General features: G+C 42.7%; 1 protein-coding gene across 3 annotated transcripts in view; it reads left to right on the top strand.

Moving 5' to 3' along the window:
• mst1rb (macrophage stimulating 1 receptor b) overlaps positions 1-17,718 on the top strand; it is a 146,087-nt gene that overhangs the window by 111,684 nt on the left and 16,685 nt on the right. For all 3 annotated transcript variants that reach the window (XM_043707707.2, XM_043707703.2, XM_087994101.1), the window contains 6 exons: positions 3,358-3,451; positions 4,637-4,855; positions 6,073-6,216; positions 6,865-7,021; positions 12,559-12,651; positions 14,456-14,659. In XM_043707707.2, coding sequence (XP_043563642.2) covers positions 3,358-3,451; positions 4,637-4,855; positions 6,073-6,216; positions 6,865-7,021; positions 12,559-12,651; positions 14,456-14,659 — 911 coding nt within the window. The remainder of the gene's footprint in view (positions 1-3,357; positions 3,452-4,636; positions 4,856-6,072; positions 6,217-6,864; positions 7,022-12,558; positions 12,652-14,455; positions 14,660-17,718) is intronic.

The following is a 17,718-nucleotide window of genomic DNA, read 5'->3' as shown; positions in this document are numbered from 1 at the left end:
AAGGGTTATGGAGATAAGGCAGGAACAGGATACTGATTGAGGATGATCAACCATGATCATATTGAATGGTGGTGCAGGCCCGAAGGGCAGAATGGCCTACTCCTGTACCTATTGTCTAAGCCATAGCCATTTAGCCAACCGAGTGACTAAGTCAAGCAGTGAAGTTGCTGTCTTTGTTTCATTCCCTTTTACTCTCTCTCTCTCTCTCTCTGTGTGTAATCCGCCAGCATGGTCTACGTGTTGCGGTTTGTGTATGCAACATTTCTTGGGCAAAACTTAGGAATAGGTGATTCAACCCCTGTTTTCCCATTCACTTAGATTGTGGCTGGTCTCTATTTTAGCTCTACTTACTTGCCTTGGTACAGTTGCTTTTAACAATATTTACTGAGATCAAAAGGGGTCAGAGTACTTCCTCCCTTTCCCGCTATACTCCAGCCTCCCACAGATGTGAATGTGCAAGCTTCGGATTTGCTGCCTCCTTTGGGATTAGAAGGCCACATCTCTCTGGTCATCCTTAACCCTTCATCATGCTCTCCAATCCCAACCCCATTATCCAAGTGTCATGCTCCGTGAAAGCTCTCCCCCCACCCTTCATGCACCCTTCTTGCCCCTTAAGGTCTGGGATCCTCTTTGCCAGAGAACGGATCCTACATTCACTGAATCTCTAGAGTGTGGAAGTATGCCCGAAACGTTAATTCTCCTGCTCCTCGGATGTAGCCTGACCTACTGTGCTTTTCCAGCACCACACTCTTGACTCTAATCTCCAGCATCTGCAGTCCTCACTTTCACCAAGTAGGCCATTCGGTCCAGCGAGTCCACTCGGACTCTCTGAAGAGAATCATCAGCTGAAACTTTATTGCTGGAACAGCACAGCAGGTCAGGCAGCATCTAGGGAACAGAAGATTCGACGTTTCGGGCACATGCCCTTCTTCATGCTGCCTGACCTGCTGTGCTGTTCCAGCAATAAAGTTTCAGCTTTGATCTCCAGCGTCTGCAGACCTCACTTTCTCCTCGAAGAGAATCATCACACTCAGACCCACTTCCTTACCCTATCCCTGCATTTCCCATGGATAGTTCACTAGCCTGAACATCCCTGGACACTATGGGCAATTTAGCATGGCCAATCCACCTAACCGGCACATCTTTGGACCGTGAGAGAAAACTGGAGCAACCTGAGGAAATCCGCACAGATAGAAGGAGAATGTGCAAACTCCACACAGACTGTCGTCCAAGGGTGGAATTGAACTTGGCTCCCTGGTGCTATGAGGCAGTAGTGGTAACAATTGAGCTACCATGTCATTCTAGATCACTCAATACACACAAGACTCAGTCAGACAGATTTTTGATTTCATGGGCAAGGAAGTAGACTTCAAGCCTCATTAAGTTCAGCCATGATTCTATTGATGAGGGAAGTAGGTTCAAAGGTCAACTCTTGCTTTTGTTTCTGATGTTCTCGTGCCCCACCCCCCACCCTGTCACATCCTCCAAAACCACTCACCCAGTATCCACTATGTCCACAACTCAGGAGCTGCGTAATAGCAATGGAAAGCTTTGAAATGCACTTCTAAAGGAAACATCAAAGCTCTTACAATCTGATAAAACTGACAGCCTGACTGATAAGGCAGATAGAACAAAATTATTTTCCACTGGTTGGAGAGTCTAGGACTGTGAGATGCAGTTTAAAATTTAGCAAGTGTTTTTGTAAATTGTTAATTTTAAAACTGAGTTTAGTACATTCTGTGAGCCAAATGTAAAAGAAGTACAAGAAAAATAGAAGTTTTTGATGGAGTTAAATCATAGATTAGCCACAATCTATTGAATGGCAGAACAGGTTCAAAGGCTGACTCAAAGGTAGAAGACAGAGGGTGGTGGTGGAGGGTTGTTTTTCAGACTGGAGGCCTGTGACCAGTGGAGTGCCACAAGGATCGCTGCTGGGTCCACTACTTTTCGTCATTTATATAAATGATTTGGATGTGAGCATAAGAGGGAGAATTAGTAAGTTTGCAGATGACACCAAAATTAAAGGTGTAGTGGACAGCGAAGAGGGTTACCTCAGATTACAAAGGGATCTTGATCAGATGGGCCAATGGGCTGAGAAGTGACAGATGGGGTTTAATTTAAATAAATGCAAGGTGTTGCATTTTGGGAAAGCAAATCTTAGCAGGACTTACACACTTAATGTAAAATCCTAGGGAGTGTTGCTGAATAGAGACCTTGGAGTGCAGGTTCATCGTTCCTTGAAAATGGAGCAGCAGGAAAATAGGGTAGCGAAGAAGGCGTTTGGTATGCTTTCCTTTATTGGTCAGAGTATTGAGTACAGGAGTTGGGAGGTCATGTCACAGCTGTACAGGACATTGGTTAGACCACTGTTGGAATATTGGGTGCAATTCTGGTCTTCTTCCTATTAGAAGGATGTTGTGAAACTTGAAAGGCTTCAGAAAAGATTTACAAGGATGTTGACAGGGTTGGAGAATTTGAGTTATAGGGAGACGCTGAATGGGCTGGGGCTGTTTTCCCTGGAGCGTCGGAGGCTGAGGGGTTACCTTATAAAATCATGAGGAGCATGGATAGGGTAAATAGACAAGGTCTTTTCCCTGGAGTGGGGGAGTCAAGAACTAGAGGGCATAGGTTTAGGTTGAGAGAGGAAAGATATAAAAGAGACCTAAGGGGCAATTTTTTCACACAGAGGGTGGTACATGTGTGGAATGGGCTGCCAGACGAAGTGGTGGAGGCGAATACAATTGCAGCATTTAAAAGGCGTCTGGATGGGTATATGAATAGGAAGAGTTTGGAGGGATATGGGCCGGGTGCTAGCAAATGGTTGCAATATCTGGTCATCATGAACGAGTTAGACCAAAGGTCTGTTTCTGTGCTGTACATCTCTATGACTCAATGATTACCTGCTCTCCTCCTGTTCCTACGTTTCTAAACTCAAGATTTAAAAACAAAATAGTCATCCACAGCAATCCCATTGGAAAAATGGCTGCAGTGTAAATCACATCCTCTTTCTCACGCATTTCCTCGGCTTCTGCCAGGAGGTGATGTGCAGAAAACTGAAGTTATTTTTTTCAAATAACAGTACGTGCACACCCACAGCGTACTCACACACAGGCAGGAATTGTTTATGTCTGGGCCTTTATTGAAGTGTTTCTCAGGGTGGAAGAATTTCCCACTGTGCCCAGTGATGATCTTCTCTTTGTGGTCTGGACTGATAATTGATTACTTCCCAGAGAAGTAAAGAAGTTACTCAGTCTCCTGCCAATGTTGACTGTGCAGAGTGTATGTGTGTCTGTGGCTCTCTGTCTGCAAGTCTGACCCTCTCTCTTTCACGTATCTATTATTCCATTGTTCCTGCAGTGGCCTCAACATCACCATCAGTGGTACCAATCTGAACTCTGTCTATCAACCGAAACTAGTATTTACCGACGACAAAAATGACACATTTGTAAAGGTATGTTTTTGAATTAAAAATGTTTCATCTTGGTTTCATCATTCTTTCCCACAAAACTGGATCGGCTGAAAATTCATTTGAAAAAAGGTAGCAAAGAGGATTTACTTGATTGGTTGGATGGCTTGTGGTAAAGTGGGTAGTGTTCCTGACTCTGAACTAAGAGCTTTGGGTTGAAGTCTCAATCCAAGCCTTGGTAGCCAAGGAATGTGTGATCATTAAATCAGGTTGCATAACAAAACTGCAATTCCTCCCAACTCTCACCAGTGTGGGAGATGGTAAGAGCAAGAAGTTATTTCTAGTCAGCGGCATGAGGGAAAGAAAATTGCTGTCTCGCCTATCGCCTTCCATAGCTCCAGACTATGATGTGCATGTTGCTGTAGTACATTGCAACCCCATTAGAGAGGCGGGCATATTTAAAAATGCAAAGTCAACAGGATTGGGATGAGGTCCATCAAAGGATATTGAGGGGAGATGGTAGTAGAGTGGTGAATTGTGAATATTATATCCTGTTCAACAAAGGATGCAAGGATGAGCTCAGCAAGGATAGGCCAGTTGATTTAACCTTGGTGGTGAGGAAAGGTAAAGTCACCATAATCTTACCAGACTCATTACAGAGAGAGAGAGAACTGGTAGTGGTTTAACCTGAGGGTCACCATGCCTCAGATGAGGGGAGAAACTGAAAAGGAGCATCTTCCATGGTAACCTCAGCTGGTGTGGGAATTGAACCCCATCAGTCTGCATTGCAAACCAGCTATCCAGCCAACTGACCCCACAATTAGCAGTGGGAAAGCCTTCAAAAGCAATACCTTGAGACAAAATTAACAGTCACTTTGACAATTATTGATTTATTAAGGAAATTGATCATGGATTTGTCACAAGCTAATTATGTTTAACTAACTTCCTCAATGAGGCTAATGAGATGGATGTGGTGTACATGGACTGATATTATTTCTTTCCATTCCATTTTATTATTTCTTTGTTTCTCTGTCTGTCTTACTCTGTCCCTCTTCCATAAAGCTTTGAATGAGAGAAAATAAATCTTTCTGTCATTCCTTCTGTGGCCCCGAATTGGGGATCTTGTCTTTTCCCAGCCAGCATTTTCTTGGTCTCCTGTAGCCTCCTCAGTGAATCAGTGGGATATATTAGAATTTGTGCAATCCTAAATACCCTTCTTCCTGACTGCAGTTGTGTAACCCGCCACCAGTGTCTTCTGAGACTATGACGTGTGAAACCCCTTCAATTGAGGATGAGGAAGTGGAAGGAAAGCTCACTGTGATTATGGATGGTGTGCAGAACCTGAAGACATTTGAGGTCGAATACAAGGAAGACTATGAGGTCTTTCCATTTGATGATGAGGATTATATATACAAGCTAACCAAGGACCAAGATGAAATTGAGTTCAAAGTGAGTTGATTTTTTTTTCTGGCTTTTCATCTCCCATTATAAAATGGGAAAGGTATTTGCGTGTAGATTGAAAATTCTGTATTATTGGGATGCTTTCTTGGAATCGTTATTTTGAAATTTACACAGCTATACACATCAATTTGTGAACAAAAAAAAACCAAGAAGAACTATGTATTGAAAGGGACTGATGTATAAACCAAATGTGGGGTTATCCAAATTGTTGCTTAAGCAATGCCTGATAGATGTCTCAGCATTGACATAGGTTTAGCTGTACAGATGAGACCCTCAACCATTAGAACCCGTGCATGGAATCCAGGTACCGTTGCATCAGTGGGTGTTGACTGGTGCTGGCACCCTGAGAATATCAAGGGGGTTGAAACTTGCACAGTGGGTGAAACATTGTTTTATGCCAGCTAAGGAGAAAAGCTTGGACTGAGAAAAAGGATGCCCAGTTTATTTTTAAAGTATCTTCATGGAATTGAGTTAGGCTCAATAAGCTCGCAACGTTTGTTGAATGATGCTTATGGGATGCTGCTGACTGGAATGAGGTGTTCCACGGTGGAGTCAACTAATTTGTTTTAACACAGACTGCTGACATGATGGGTGCAGGCCCCACTCCCATTTGTGTTGTGACACAAATAAATCCAGCCATTCAACAACAGCTTCATCCTGAGTGACCCAGCTCGATCATAAACTATATGTGCCCCTCCTTTTTATCTAGATGCCATATCCACAGGTAAATGTTTCTCTCTCCCTCTACTCCATCCAATCCTTTAATCACCTTTTCAAAAGTTCATTTCTAAGGGAACTTGGAGAAACACGTGAGGGAAAGACAACGTAACAATGGAGTGGGGGCAATGGGACTGATTGGATTATTCCGCAGAGAGCCAGTTTGGACTTGATGGGCTGATTGACCTTCCATTTTGCCACTCCATATTAAACACATCCATCGGATCCCCCTTCATTTTCTAAATAAACCATTCTGTAAAGGGTGCTTAAGTGGACTGTTGCTCAAGGAGACATGTTGGGCATAAGGTAAATCACAGGCCGCTAGTTGATGATTTCAAACATGGGGCTGAAGGTGAGGGGAAAAAAACAACATTATGTTTCTACATGAAAAGTCATTTTGCTGGAAGTATGGGAGAAGATTAGAAGGCAATCTGTTTATTTATCAACTTCTTTTTGACATGATTTTCATTTTGTTTCCATGGAGACAGCATGCAAAGTTGTTCGATCTGAAGAACTGTCTGAATGTGACCCTTTTGGTAGGAGACATGACTTGTGAACCAAAGATCCTAGTGCAAGAGATCACCTGCACTGTTGAAACTGAAAGGATCCCAAGTGAAGGGCTCCCAGTCAAGGTTGGCATATTGATCTATTTATCTCTTTACATGTTCTCACTATATTTTCTGCTGTTTTGTTGTGAGATTTGCAGCATTTTCTTCATAGACACCTTTGTAGTTTTGATTCCTAGAAGGCCACAGAGGGATTTTATCTCTCGTGCCTCAATGTGTTGTATCATCTTGCCCCACCATAATGTGACACATCTCGTTTGTCATTTCTCTATGCCCACTGTTGGGTGCTGCCAGGACCTGAGACACTGGAGAGGGAGTGTACATTAGACCCAATAACCAGGGCCTGTGGATATAGGGTCCCCACTGTGCTCAGATCAGGGGCTTGTGCCATGAGTCACATCAGGACCCGTGATTTCTGTCCATGCCCCTACTGTCACACTCTAGCATCGAGAACCAGAGGTCATAGATTTAAGCTAATTCACGAAAGAAGATATGCTTTTTCATTTAATGGATTCAAATTTTACCTTGGTTAGGATTTGAAACCTTGTCCCAAGAACATTTGCCTGGGGTTCTGGATTACTGGTCCAGTGATATTATCACTACACCACCGTCAGCCCCAAACTAATGGGTGGGAAACCTAGTCCTTAATAACATTTTCTGTTCGGACTTTTAAAAAAAAAAATGTCATTGTTCTTCTCTCATTTGTCCCCTTAGCTCTGGGTGAATAATGTGGAGAAGGACATTGGGTACGTCATCTACGTCGAAGAAAGTCTTGGAACCATTTTGGGAATTATCATTGGCATTATTGTGATTTTGTTGGTGGCAATGATTTTTGTGGCCATCCTGTTGATATACAGGAAGAAAAATAGAGGTAACTTTGCCTTCTTCTTTACTCCTTTCCTTTACTCCTTTGCCCTATTCCAGGGGGGTTACCAGGGTTACCGGCAAGTCTCATCATCCAAGCCAACACATGGAGGGAAAGAAAGGACAAACAGTTTGGGAAAGAGGGAGTGGTGAGGGCGAGGGTGGGGGGAGGTGAGCTGACAGAATGAAACAAAATCCGCAGTGGAAAAGAGCTGACCTCACTTTATAGCGTTGCATAGAAGGGCAGGAAAGTGGTCATCAGGAATGTTGGATAAACCATGATTCTGTTGAATGGCAGAGCAGGCCCAAGGCTTTTCGATTATAATCTACATTCCTTCTAAATACTAGAAATCTATATGAATCCCCTAATGTAGAAACAAAAGGCTGAAGGTTACAGACTTGAGCTGAGGCAATGATTACTTTACTTCCTTTCCTCTCCCCTTCAAAATGAAATGAACTTCCAGCCCGATGTTCAGATAGAGTCATCGAGTCATAGAGAAGAACAGCATGGAAACAGACCCTTCGGTCCAACTCATCCATGCCGACCAGATATCCCAATCTAATCTAGTCCCATTATCCAGCACTTGGCCCATATCCCTCAAACCCCTTCCTAATTATATACCCATCCAGATGCCTTTTAAATGTTGCAATTAAACCAGCCTCCACCACTGCCTCTGGCAGCTCATTCCATACACGCACTACCCTTTGCATGAAATTTTAAGAAAAGTTAAAAAGTAGAAGCCGTCTGGCCCTGAAAGCATAGTTACAATCCCTCCTGAAAGAAAGCACAGCTAAAAGGTACTCAAAAATATATCTAGCTCTAAGAAGGCTTACCTATGGCAAGAGTTTGGTTCATTTCACTATTTTTCTTCAAACTGGCATGAAATGGGAGGGAAGCCAGTATGATGTCATCCCTCCTTATTTGGTGCAGACAATATCTATTAGCTAAAATCTGCAATTTTGAACACAAGACTACCCTTTAAAACAGCACTCTGGAAGGGACCTAGGTGAATAAAACAGTAACAACAAGAAATATAAAAGAAAACAAGAAGAAAGAGGAAAAGAAAAAAATGTAAAAGAAATGATCAAGCACTGCACTCTATTTCAAAAAAACACAGAAATGGAAAGCATACAGTTAATCATGAACTGATCATTCAATGATTCCTTTATCACATTACTGCTTAAACAATGAGTAGAGTTCATTCCATAGATCGAGCAATAATTGATCCCAAGAAAGGAGCTGTGAAAATCCTGCTTGCAATTAATTAGCATCAAATTTGCAGAATTAGCAATTCTGATCTCCATGTGAAAGGTCCAGAATGTACTTAATAGCTTGTTAAGAATTAATTTCCGGTCTAACAGAGTCCAACCCAAGTCATACAGACAGCAACTCCAACAGTCTATTGATCAGCTTGTCAGAAGGTGCTGCAGCAAAAGACGCGAGTGTGATTTTGCCAAAGTGCAATTGACGTTGAGTTAGTCATCACCTGTACACTCAATAAAGCCTTCAGGAAGGATCTCCTGGGAAAGGAAAGGAGCTGTACCATTGACTCATTGCTTGAGCATGGGCACAAGTATGAAGCCATAATGGCAGGTCAACAGCAATCATGTGCTTTGAGTACAGCAAACACTATTGCGATGAACAGCAAAGCTCTCCAACCCAGCAAACTCCACGACAGATAGAGTTAGATGTACCTACCCAAATGTTGTCTAGATTTTCCCAACATCTGTAAACCTGTGGCACCAAGGAACATAGGGGTACAGAAGTGCAGGCAATCAGTTTCTGAAAGGTTGAGCCAGATGCCAGAATGAAACACAAGTTACCAACAAGACAACACAAACCACCATCTGGCAGTAAGAAAAATGTTCAGAAGGTGTGTAAATGCAAACGCATCAGTGAGGCTCAGAGCCAATCAAATAAAAGGCAATTTTCACAAGGTGGTCAAGCTTTCCATATTGTTAACTCATGCTCCATGTCAACAATTTATGACAATCAGAAGCTTTTGCAACTGTTAGTATCATAACTCCTGAAAGGGCAAGGCTTAGGAGCTAATGCCAACATATTAAATTAGATCAGTGTGGAAACAGGCCCTTTGGCCCAACCAGTCCACACCGACCCTGCAAAGAGTAACCCACCCAGAGCTATATCCCTCTGACTAATGCACCTAACACTATGGGCAATTTAACATGGCCAATTCATTTGACTTGCACATCTTTGGATTGTGGGAGGAAACCAGAGCACCCGGAGGAAACCCATGCAGACACGGGGAGAATGTGCAAACTCCACACAGTCAGTCGCCTGAGGCTGGAATCGAACCTGGTACCGTGAGGCAGCAGTGCTAACTACTGAGCCACCGTGCCGCCCACACATTGCCATTATGTATCCTGAAAGGCATCGACCTCAGCTCGCCAACAATCAGTTCTGGTCCACCCCATGTTGACGCTCCAGTCAAGAAAGCATGACAACACTTCTACTTGCTCAGAAGTTAAGGAAATTCGGCATGTCCGTAAAGACTCTTACCAATTTTTATGTATGCACCATAGAAAGCATTCTGTCTGGATGCATCACAGCTTGTTACAGCAATGTCTTTGCCAAGGACCATGAGAAACTACAGAAAGTTGTGAACACGGCCCAGTCAGTTATGCAAGCCAATCTCCCATCCATTGACTCCATCTACACTTCTTACTGCCCCGGGAAGGCAGACTAAGTAATCAAAGCTCCCTCCCACCCTGATTTATAATCTCGTCCAAACTCTTCTGACAGGCAGAAGATACAAAAACTTAAACACACGCAGCAACAGATTCAAGAACAGGTTCTTCCCCCGCTGTTAGCAGATTTCTGAATAGACCTCAGATTTTAAACTTAAATCAGAAACAAAAACAGAAGTTGCTGGAAAAGCTCAGCAGGTCTGGCAGCATCTGGAAAAAGAAGTCAGAGTTAACATTTTGGGTGCGGTGACCCTTTCTCATGTGTAAACCAACATTTTCCGAGCGACCGTCAGTTGTGGGGAGCTGAGCTTTTCCAGCAACTTCGGCTTTTGTATCTGATTTACAGTATTAATAGTTCTTTCAGGTTTATTTTTTAACTTTAATGTAGACCTCGCTCTTTGTGCACTTTCTCTGCAGCTGTAACATTGTATTCCCTGGTCTGTTCTATTACCCTAATGCACTTTGCATGGTATGTTCTGCCTGGACTGTACGCAAAACACAGCTTTTCACTGTACCCAGGTACATGTGACAGTAATAGTGCAAATCAAATCAAAGTGGCACTCCATAATACAACTTGTAAGAAACAGTCTCACAGTGTATAATTCCAATTTCATTAACTGCCATTGTGATTTAAACCCACTTCCCCACAACAGTCTGAAGCCATTCTGAAGAAGGCTCACTGGACTTGAAACGTTAAGTCTACTTTCTCTTCAGATGCTGCCAGACGTGCTGTGTTTTCCAGCAATTTCTGTTTTTGTTTCAAATCTTCAGCATCTGCAGTTCTTTGTTTTATCGCCATAACATTAGCCTGGAGTTTTTGGTTATTGGCTCATAGTATTGGCACAATGCCAGAACCTCCCCTAAATTGCATGCAAAGGCTCGAATATAAGCAAAGTTTTCTACAATATGCAATCAATCTAGATCTATGCAAAGTCATTACTGATCATGGTGCTGTAATGAGTAGGAAGCAAAACCAGCTCAGACCGATACATAACATACTAGTCATGCACAGAGCGATTAGGAATGAAAACTCTGGTGATAATTGTGTGTTGATGTTAAGTGACAAGATAGTCAAGTGCAACAGAGAACTATGCAAATATTTCCAGACATGTGTCGCTCACAAATCAGGATGAGCTGTTAGACCTCCCAAAGCAAACTTTACTTTGGAGTTTAAATTGTTAATCTTCTAAATTTTTTTAACCTGTTTGTATAATTATTGAATTGACAACATGTGATGTACAGCCATGTTGTTTTTTGAGATAATTCACTATCTTTGATTAAATAAAATGGGGATACTGTGCAAATTCTTACTATCAGTATATCTTTAAGAGACATGATTGTGATATTAACAGACCTGTGGGTATACAGATCTATCTTAGCTCAGACCACTTGAATCATGACATACCATTGGAAGCATGTTACTCTTTCTAACCGAACAGCTTAATGTTAGCCCTGATGTGGATGCACCTGTGAAGGTAATAGTTGTATATTTCCCAGTTTCTTCTGTTACATGGGATAACATAAGCATTGCCACATCAGTTAAAGATACCCTGCTGAAGGCAAATATACCATCCCTTTTCGATGTGAAAGGCGATCTGCAAATGAAAGTTCTTTTTGTTCTCTCCCCATGATCCTTTGGATTCTCAATTTTCTCCCGTCGGCTAAAATCTTGTATCTGCTTATTTGGGCAGATGGGGTGTTTTGCACGGTTAAATCCAATTCTGGTACTAGACTCAGAAACCATGTTTTTGCCTACACCGACAATCCACCTGACTGATTATGGATGCTGAATTCACTGCGAGGCATTTTATCACTACAATCTCCTTATACTTAACAGCATCAACTACACAGGATGGGCAAGGGTGGCACCGTGGTTCAGTAGTTAGCACTGCTGCCTCATGGGACTAGGGACTGGGTTTGATTCTACCCATAGGTATGTGTCTGTGTGAAGTTTGCATGTTCTCCCTGTGTCTATATGGGTTTCCACTGGGTGCTCTGGTTTCCGGGTGCTCAGTCAAAGATGTGTAGGTTAGGTGGATTGACCATGCTGAATTCCCCACAGTATCCAGGGATATTAGGTTAGGTGGATTGACCATGCTTACATTTTTAAAAAAGCATTCCATAGTGTCCAGGAGTGGGTGGTTTAGCTATGCAGGGTTATGTTGGGAATGGGTCTGGGGTGATGTCCCCCAGAGGGTCATTGTAGACTCAATGGGCTGATTAGCCCCTTTCTGCACTGTAGCAATTCTATTTGTTTGACGCCCAGTCCACAACTTTAAACATACACCAGTGGCAGTGGTGTGTACAGGCTACATTGCACTGCAACAACTCTCTGAAGCTCCTTCAGCAGTACCTTCCAATCCCATGATCTCTACCATCTAGAAAGACAAGGGGAGCAGATGCATAGAAACATCACTGCCTGCAAGTTTCCCTTTGATCCCACTCAACATCCTGACTTGAAACTTCACCACCATTCATTCACTGTCACTGGGTCAAAATCCTGGAAGGCCCGACCCACATGGACTTCAGTGGTTCAAAAATGTGACTTGCCATGATCTCTTCAAAGGCAATTAGGGATAGGCCACAAATGCTGGCTTCAGCCAGCAAAGACTGCACCCTCTGAATCATGGCAGAAAGGTAATTTGATTACCAGCATTCAAGAATATGTGGTGTAGAGTGATGTGAGATATCCATTTGCTGAAAGTGAACCAACTCTTAATATACACATATCTTTGCTAGGTATATTATTTAATTATAATGCGTTATGTTTGGTTCAAATAAGCTTTTAGTATGGAGTTTTAAGCCAACTGACAAAAATGCTATCTTGTCTTCCAGATCATGCAGACTTACTGAACCGTTTGGAGGCATCGGTGAATATGATATCTCTCAATGCAGTCCCACCTGCTCCCAGCGACTACAGGGATTCTCGTGAGTCCAATATGAATTCAGCTTCTAATGCCACAAAATCTGTTTCCCATCAGCAATTTTACTTTAACATTCCTTTGTTAAATGCAAGGCAGTCTCATTCTTCAAGAGAAAGTTGTTTTTCTTTAAATGAATGTACTCTGCACCCTCTCGCCATTTTAAATTTAAGGACTGGCACTTGTTGAGGTTTGACTGTGGATGTCGATGGAAGGACATGAGTACTTCAAACCATGGTTATTATGTGTTCAGTTTACTGATATCAATAAGATTCTCCCTGCAGATCTAGTGAGATTGATGCCCAGATGAAATTTTTGAAATAATGTTTTTACGTTGTCTTATTTGAGAGAGCCATAATTAATGCTTAGTGAAATTGTATTGCTGTTGTATTCACAAGTTACAATTGATCTTCCATCAACTACCATTTGCAGGAGAGAGTTATAAAATGTCATCACTCTGTGCGTGTTCCCTAAATTCACTCCTAAAGCATTTACCTCTTATATTTAGATTACCTTGTCCTAGACTCCAACTAGAGCAAATAGTTTCTCTCTGTCTACTACAGGAATTCCCCTCAAAGTCTTGCGAACCTGGATCAAATGAACCCTTAAGCCTTTACGAAATAACACCCAAATTTGTGTAATCTCTCCTCATCTTACAACCCTTGGCGTCCATGCGTCATTCTCGTCAACCTGTGGTGCACTCCCTTTGTAGTCAATACACCCTTCTTAAGATGTGGTGTCTAGAACGGTTCATAATACTCTAGTTAAGATCTAAAATAAGATTTTGTGCAGCCTTTTATCCCAGTCCCTTTGGTATTATGGCCATCATTCCATTAACCTTTGTGTTTATTTTCTGTACCTGCTCATGACACGTGAAAGACATTTGTACTTGGCTGTTTACACCCAGTTTTTCTGAGCTTGAATGGTATTTCTGACTGATCGTAACTGATGTAGCTGTTGAAAGTGAAGAATTTGTTATGTAGTGTGCTTTTTCCATTCCTGCGTAGGCCCCTATGGAAAACACCCAGAGACTGTGTTTGCTTTTATTGGTAACTGAAGCCACCCTGAAAGAGGAATGTTTGCATTCCATTGAATACTCACTTTCAATTGTTTATATATATTTTTATCTTTACATGGTGTTACCTCAGTGAAGAGAAACCTTGTTCCTGTCAGTGTGAGGGTCAATATTTATTCCTCAGCCAAATCACCAAAAATAATTCATTGCCTTTTGTGGGAGCTTACTTTGTGCAAATTGGCTACCACATTTCCTACATCACAGAAGGACTTAATTGGTAGAAAAATGCTTTGAGACCTCGTGAAATTATGAAAAGCCTCTATATAAATGCAAACATTCCTTCTATTTTCTCTTTCACATGGAAATGTACAAATGCAGAATAGAACCATCTGGAAATCTCTATTTAATAGTAATCACCGATATACAAAGATTGTCACTAAGAGACATGGTGTGTCTGGTAGGGTAACAGAGTTCCAGAGGAGAAAGTGAGGTCTGCAGATGCTGGAGATCAGAGCTGAAAATGTGTTGCTGGAAAAGCGCAGCAGGTCAGGCAGCATCTAGGGAACAGGAGAATCGACGTTTCGGGCATTAGCCCTTCCTGAAGAAGGGCTAATGCCCGAAACGTCGATTCTCCTGTTCCCTAGATGCTGCCTGACCTGCTGCGCTTTTCCAGCAACACATTTTCAACAGAGTTCCAGAACATGTCTTAAAATTGAACATTTCCAAAAGATAACCAAATGAATAAAAGTGAGAGAATATGGCCTCTTCAAGGAAAGTTTTTTTTTCTCTTGGTTAGGTCTCAATCCCAACACGACGTCTGGGTCCAGTGGAATCACATTTCGAGGCTATAAAGGCAGCGCTGACTGTGCAGCGATCCCCTTGTTAAGTCCTAAAGAAATCCAACCACAAAACTTGAGGCCGGAGCTACTGGAAGAAGTAAAAGATATTCTGATCCCTCAAGAATGTTTAACTGCTTACATGGACCAGGTGATTGGAAAAGGTTGGTATGTGCTCAATTGTTGATTCATTAACGTTCCTGCAACTGGTTTTTAAGACTGTACTGCCCAACATTTAATTGGACTGAAGCATTATCTCCTCAAATTCCCATGGCTATGAAGGTTCTCATGGAAGTTAGTATGGGTCACTTTTAATATGTGTATACAGTCTGCCCATTTCCTTTCTTTTCTGTCTTTCCCAATTTCTCATTCTGTTTGTCTTGATGCTGGTTTTATCTCGGGAGAGGAGCAAACAGAAGTTGGGGCTGTTTCCACATCCCAAATCCACTGTCAGGGGCTCTGGGAGATTCAGTAACCAGTTTAATGATTAATCATCAAAATAGATAGGGTGGACGGGAACAAACGTTTCCCCTTGATGGAGGGATCAATGACCATGTGATAGATTTAAGGTAAGGGATCGGAGGTTTAGAAGGGATGGGAGGAATATATTTTTTTTACCCAGAGGGTGGTGGGAACTCGCTGCCTGCAAGGTTGGTAGAGGCAGAATCCCTGATATTTAAGAAGTATTTAGATGTGCACATGTGAAGCCAAGACATACAAGGGAGAAGTCCTGTGGAAAATTGATGTACAGTGAAATCTAGGTGTTCAGGTCCATTCTTCCCTGAAGATGGCAATGCAGGTCAATAGAGTGGTTAAGAAGGCATACGACATGCTTTCCTTCATTGGACTGGGTATTGAGTACAAGAGTTGGTGGATCATGTTACTGTTGTATAAGACTTTGGTTCAGCCACATTTAGAATACTGTGTACAGTTCTGGTCACCACATTACCAAAAGGATGTGGATGCTTTGCAAAGGGTGCAGAAGAGATTCACCAGGATGTTGCCTGGTATGGAGGGCTCTAACTATGAAGAGAAGTTGAGTAGATTAGGAATATTTTCATTAGAAAGACAGAGGTTGAGCGGGGACCTGATTGAGGCCTACAAAATCATGAGAGATATAAGCAGGGTGGATAGTAAGAAACTTTTTTCCCAGAGTGGGGGACTCTGTTACTAGGGGTCACAAGTTCAAAGTGAGAGGGGCAAGGTTTAGGGGAGATATGTGTGAAAAGCTCTTTATTCAGCGGGTGGCGGATGTGTGGAGGTTGTAGAGGTGGACACGATAGTGTCATTTATGATGTATCTAGATAGATACATGAATGGTCAAGGAGTAAAGGGATACAGACCCTTTGAAAATACGTGACAGGTTTAGATAGAAGATTTGGATCAACGCAAGCTTGGAGGCCTGGAATTTTATTTGTTCTTTGTTATTGGCCAAGTGCAGGAAAATGGGATTAGAATAGTTTGGTGGTAGTATTTCACCAGCCGAAGGATCTATTCCAGTGCTGTAGCCTGTTAGGACAGGTTTCGCGAACAATGAAGATGAAGCTCCTGAAACTAAAGGGCTTAATATAGACCTTCCAATTGGAAGCCATAGTAGGTGATTTAAAATGAAGGTCAGCATTTTTGAAACTTAAGTTATTTAACGTCCTGGAGCTGGGCCGACACTGTGGGAGAGGAGCCCCAGCACCCCACTGCCGCCCCCACCCTAGCCACCACCAATTCTCACTCACAGCTGGTACCTGGGCTGCTTTTGCACCAAGATGGAGCATTTTAGATTCCTGAGTGCCCAACTCCAGGCATCTGAACCACTCCCTGACTGCGTGTCAAAACTGGAGGCGGGTTTGGTTTGGTTCATGTTTGGCTGAGCCAGCATTTATTGTCCATCCCTAATTGCCCCTTGCTCTGAGTGGCTGGCTAGCAGTGCTTCAGAGGGCTATTAAAAATCAAAAGGGTTGCTGTGGGTTTGGAGGCACATGTAGGTCAGAATGGGTAAGGACAGCAGATTTCCTTCCCGAAAGGACATTAATGAACCAGATGGCAATTTGATCTACGTGGTCATCATTAGACACAACAAAGCTGCAGATGCTGGAATCCAAGGTAGACAAGCAGGAGGCTGGAAGGATACAGAGACAAACTTTGAATTCCATGTTTTTTTAATTGAACTCAGATTTCACCATCTGGATTTGAACCCATGTCCCTAAAAGACTGTTCTTGTGAATTATTAATCCTGTGACATTGTCAGTATGCCACTGCCTCCCCATCTTTGTAGTGATTTAACTAGTCCACAGTTGAGTTTAATGTAATATGTGGTACAGCGAGGTGAGCTGTTCTGCTAGAGATGCATCTATTAGAAGGGTGCCACAGTGGTTCGGTGGTTAACACTGCGGCCTCACAGTGCCTGGGACCCTGGTTTGATTCCACCCTCTGGTGACTGTTTGTATGGAGCTTGCACGTTCTCCCCGTGTCTGCTTGGCTTTGCCCAGTTTCCTCCCACAGTCCAAAGATGTGCAGGTTAGGTGAATTGGCCATGCTAAATTGCCCCATAGTATTCAGGGATATGTAGGTTAGGTGCATTAGTCATGGGAAATGCAGAGTGATAAGGTGGGAGAATGGGTCTGGGTGGGATACTCTTAAGAGGGTTGGTGTGGACTTGTTGGGTCAAGTGTTCTGTTTCCACACTCTGGATTCTATGAATCTATGAAAAATGATTGTTTGATTGGTTAGCTAATTCAGTCATTCCATCCACCACCCAACCAGCCAATTTCAGGGACAGTGCTATGTGGTTTACTTAGGATCACATGAGGCCAAATAAATGCTCCTGGAGGAGCTGGGGGGCCAGACAAGTCACTTAGAGATGGCCTGCAGGTGGCAGACTGGGGAACCAGTTCTCTAGTCTTAGAGGCTCTCCCCTACCTGGTTTCAGCATTGGACACTATCACTAGGACTTGGGGGACACAGCATCAGAATGAAGGGTCAGACCCTTTAGAAGTGAGATGAGGAGGAATTTCTTCCAATGTGGTACTCATTGCTGTGGAGGCCAAGTCACTGAGTGTATTTATGACAGAGATAGATAAGTTCTTGATTAGTAAAGGGATGAAGGGTTACAGGGAGAAGGCAGGAGAATGTGATTGAGAAATATAACTGCCACAATGGAATGGCAGAGCAGACTTGATAGTCTGAATGGCCTTATGTCTTATTGTCTTGCCATCTTGTAAAGGGTCTG

Source organism: Chiloscyllium plagiosum, unplaced genomic scaffold (genome assembly GCF_037043375.1).
Source record: "Chiloscyllium plagiosum isolate Xiang-an unplaced genomic scaffold, Cpla_swu_hap1 HiC_scaffold_14, whole genome shotgun sequence".
NCBI classification, from domain to species: domain Eukaryota; kingdom Metazoa; phylum Chordata; class Chondrichthyes; order Orectolobiformes; family Hemiscylliidae; genus Chiloscyllium; species Chiloscyllium plagiosum.
This window is presented reverse-complemented; position numbering and strand designations above follow the sequence as displayed.